The following is a 1,670-nucleotide window of genomic DNA, read 5'->3' as shown; positions in this document are numbered from 1 at the left end:
CTTGACTGTCCCAAAAGATTGTAAAGTATTGTTAAAAGAATCAGTTTACTCTTGAATCATTAATTCACATGGTTCTTAAGAATATCATTTTCATTGGTTGGATTTTTGGGGAATTCTATCCCTGTCTGGCATTAGGAGATCCCAGATTAGACTCTAGCACTTTGGAAACTTTTGCTTATCTTGTTCACAAATGCATCTGCATAGGCTGACTAGGAACACAGCTCTAAATACTGAGCTATTAATGTCTTTCACTTGTCACATCTAATCCCAGGCCTAGAACTCAACAGGTGTAGCTAAATGTGTTTCCCTTTGACTAAACTGGAGTTTCTACAAGTCAGTTGGGAGAGAGTATCTCAATGTACTTATCTATGTACTACAGGTTTTGTCAAAATATTTTTCATGGCTTTTAAAACCTCTCTGTTCCTCAAACTGTACACCAGTGGGTTTAACATTGGAACCACAGCTATGTATAACAGGGAAATAAATTTGTCTTGATCTTCAGAATTTTTACGGTCTCTTTTCATGTAAAACCCAAGAGTTGTTCCATAGAGTAATAAAACAATAACTAAGTGTGAAAAACAGCTAGAGAAGGTTTTGAGTCTTCCTGCCACAGTACGAATCTTCAGGACAGTAGATATGATAAATATGTAGGAGATTAGTATAAAAACAAAGGGGAAAATCCCAATACAGAATCCTTCAATAAATATAATAGTAATGATATATGTAGTGTCATTACAAGAGATGTTCAACAATTTTTTAACTTCACAGAAAAAATGATTAATTTCTTGAGACCTACAGAATGATAATTTAGACATCAGGAATGAGTACATCAATCCATTTAGAGAACCAACAATCCAACAAGAAATATTCAGCAGGAAGCACAGCTTGTTGTTCATAATGAGTGAATAGTGAAGTGGTTTACAAATGGCCAGATAACAATCATAAGCCATGGAGGTCAGAAGGAAAAACTCAGTATTAAGACAGAATATAAACAAAAATATCTGTGTGATGCACCCTAGGAATGATATACTGGTGTCACCTGTTATTGTGATGGCCAAAAGCTTTGGTAGGATGGAGGAAATATAAATGATGTCCTGTAATGACAGATTGCATAGGAAGAAATACATTGGAGTGTGTAGCTTGGATGCCACACATACAAGTACTGTAATAAGCATGTTTCCAATTGCAGACATTGAATACATGAATAAAACTAAAAGGAAAAGCATAATTGGTCTGCCTGTATTTCTGGAAAATGCAATGATATGGAATTCATTCTGGAAAGTGTAATTAATGCTATTTTCATCCATGCTGTCTTTATTGTTTTACAGAAAAGAGAAAATGTATTGCTTTAGTACAATTCTAATTTCCTTGTCTGCACACAATTTACTCATGTACTGATTTTTTTAGAACTTTGTGTGTCTTCGGGATCCTTCCAAAGTTTGGAAAATAGGGAGAACTTGTGTGATGGACACTCACACATGAACCCTGTTTATAAGACATTGGGTGGCTCTGGAGACATCAATTGCCACAGCAAGTAAGCGGAGGTCCTGAGGAGAGCTGAAAGTGTTTTCAATACACAGAAGACCCAAGAACCTCTTGTTTTCCAAAGCACTATATGTCTGCTACAGTAGTGTATGAGGGAACTCTGTATGGAGAGATATGTTAATTTA

General features: G+C 35.6%; 1 protein-coding gene across 1 annotated transcript; it reads right to left on the bottom strand.

Annotated features, from left to right (window-relative positions):
* Positions 1–362: 362 nt before the first annotated feature.
* On the bottom strand, positions 363–1,307 carry LOC148509338 (olfactory receptor 5V1-like). The gene has a single exon (XM_088443462.1). The coding sequence runs from the start codon at positions 1,305–1,307 to the stop codon at positions 363–365; it is 945 nt and encodes a 314-aa protein (XP_088299588.1).
* Between the last annotated feature and the right edge of the window lie 363 nt (positions 1,308–1,670).

The sequence above is a fragment of the Taudactylus pleione genome, unplaced genomic scaffold (assembly GCF_031769625.1).
Source record: "Taudactylus pleione unplaced genomic scaffold, aTauple2 ptg000329l, whole genome shotgun sequence".
Classification (NCBI taxonomy): domain Eukaryota; kingdom Metazoa; phylum Chordata; class Amphibia; order Anura; family Myobatrachidae; genus Taudactylus; species Taudactylus pleione.
This window is presented reverse-complemented; position numbering and strand designations above follow the sequence as displayed.

Coding starts and splice junctions, on each gene's coding strand:
- LOC148509338 (XM_088443462.1), bottom strand. CDS start 1,307: ATGGATGAAAATAGCATTAATTACACTTTCCAGAATGAATTCCATATC.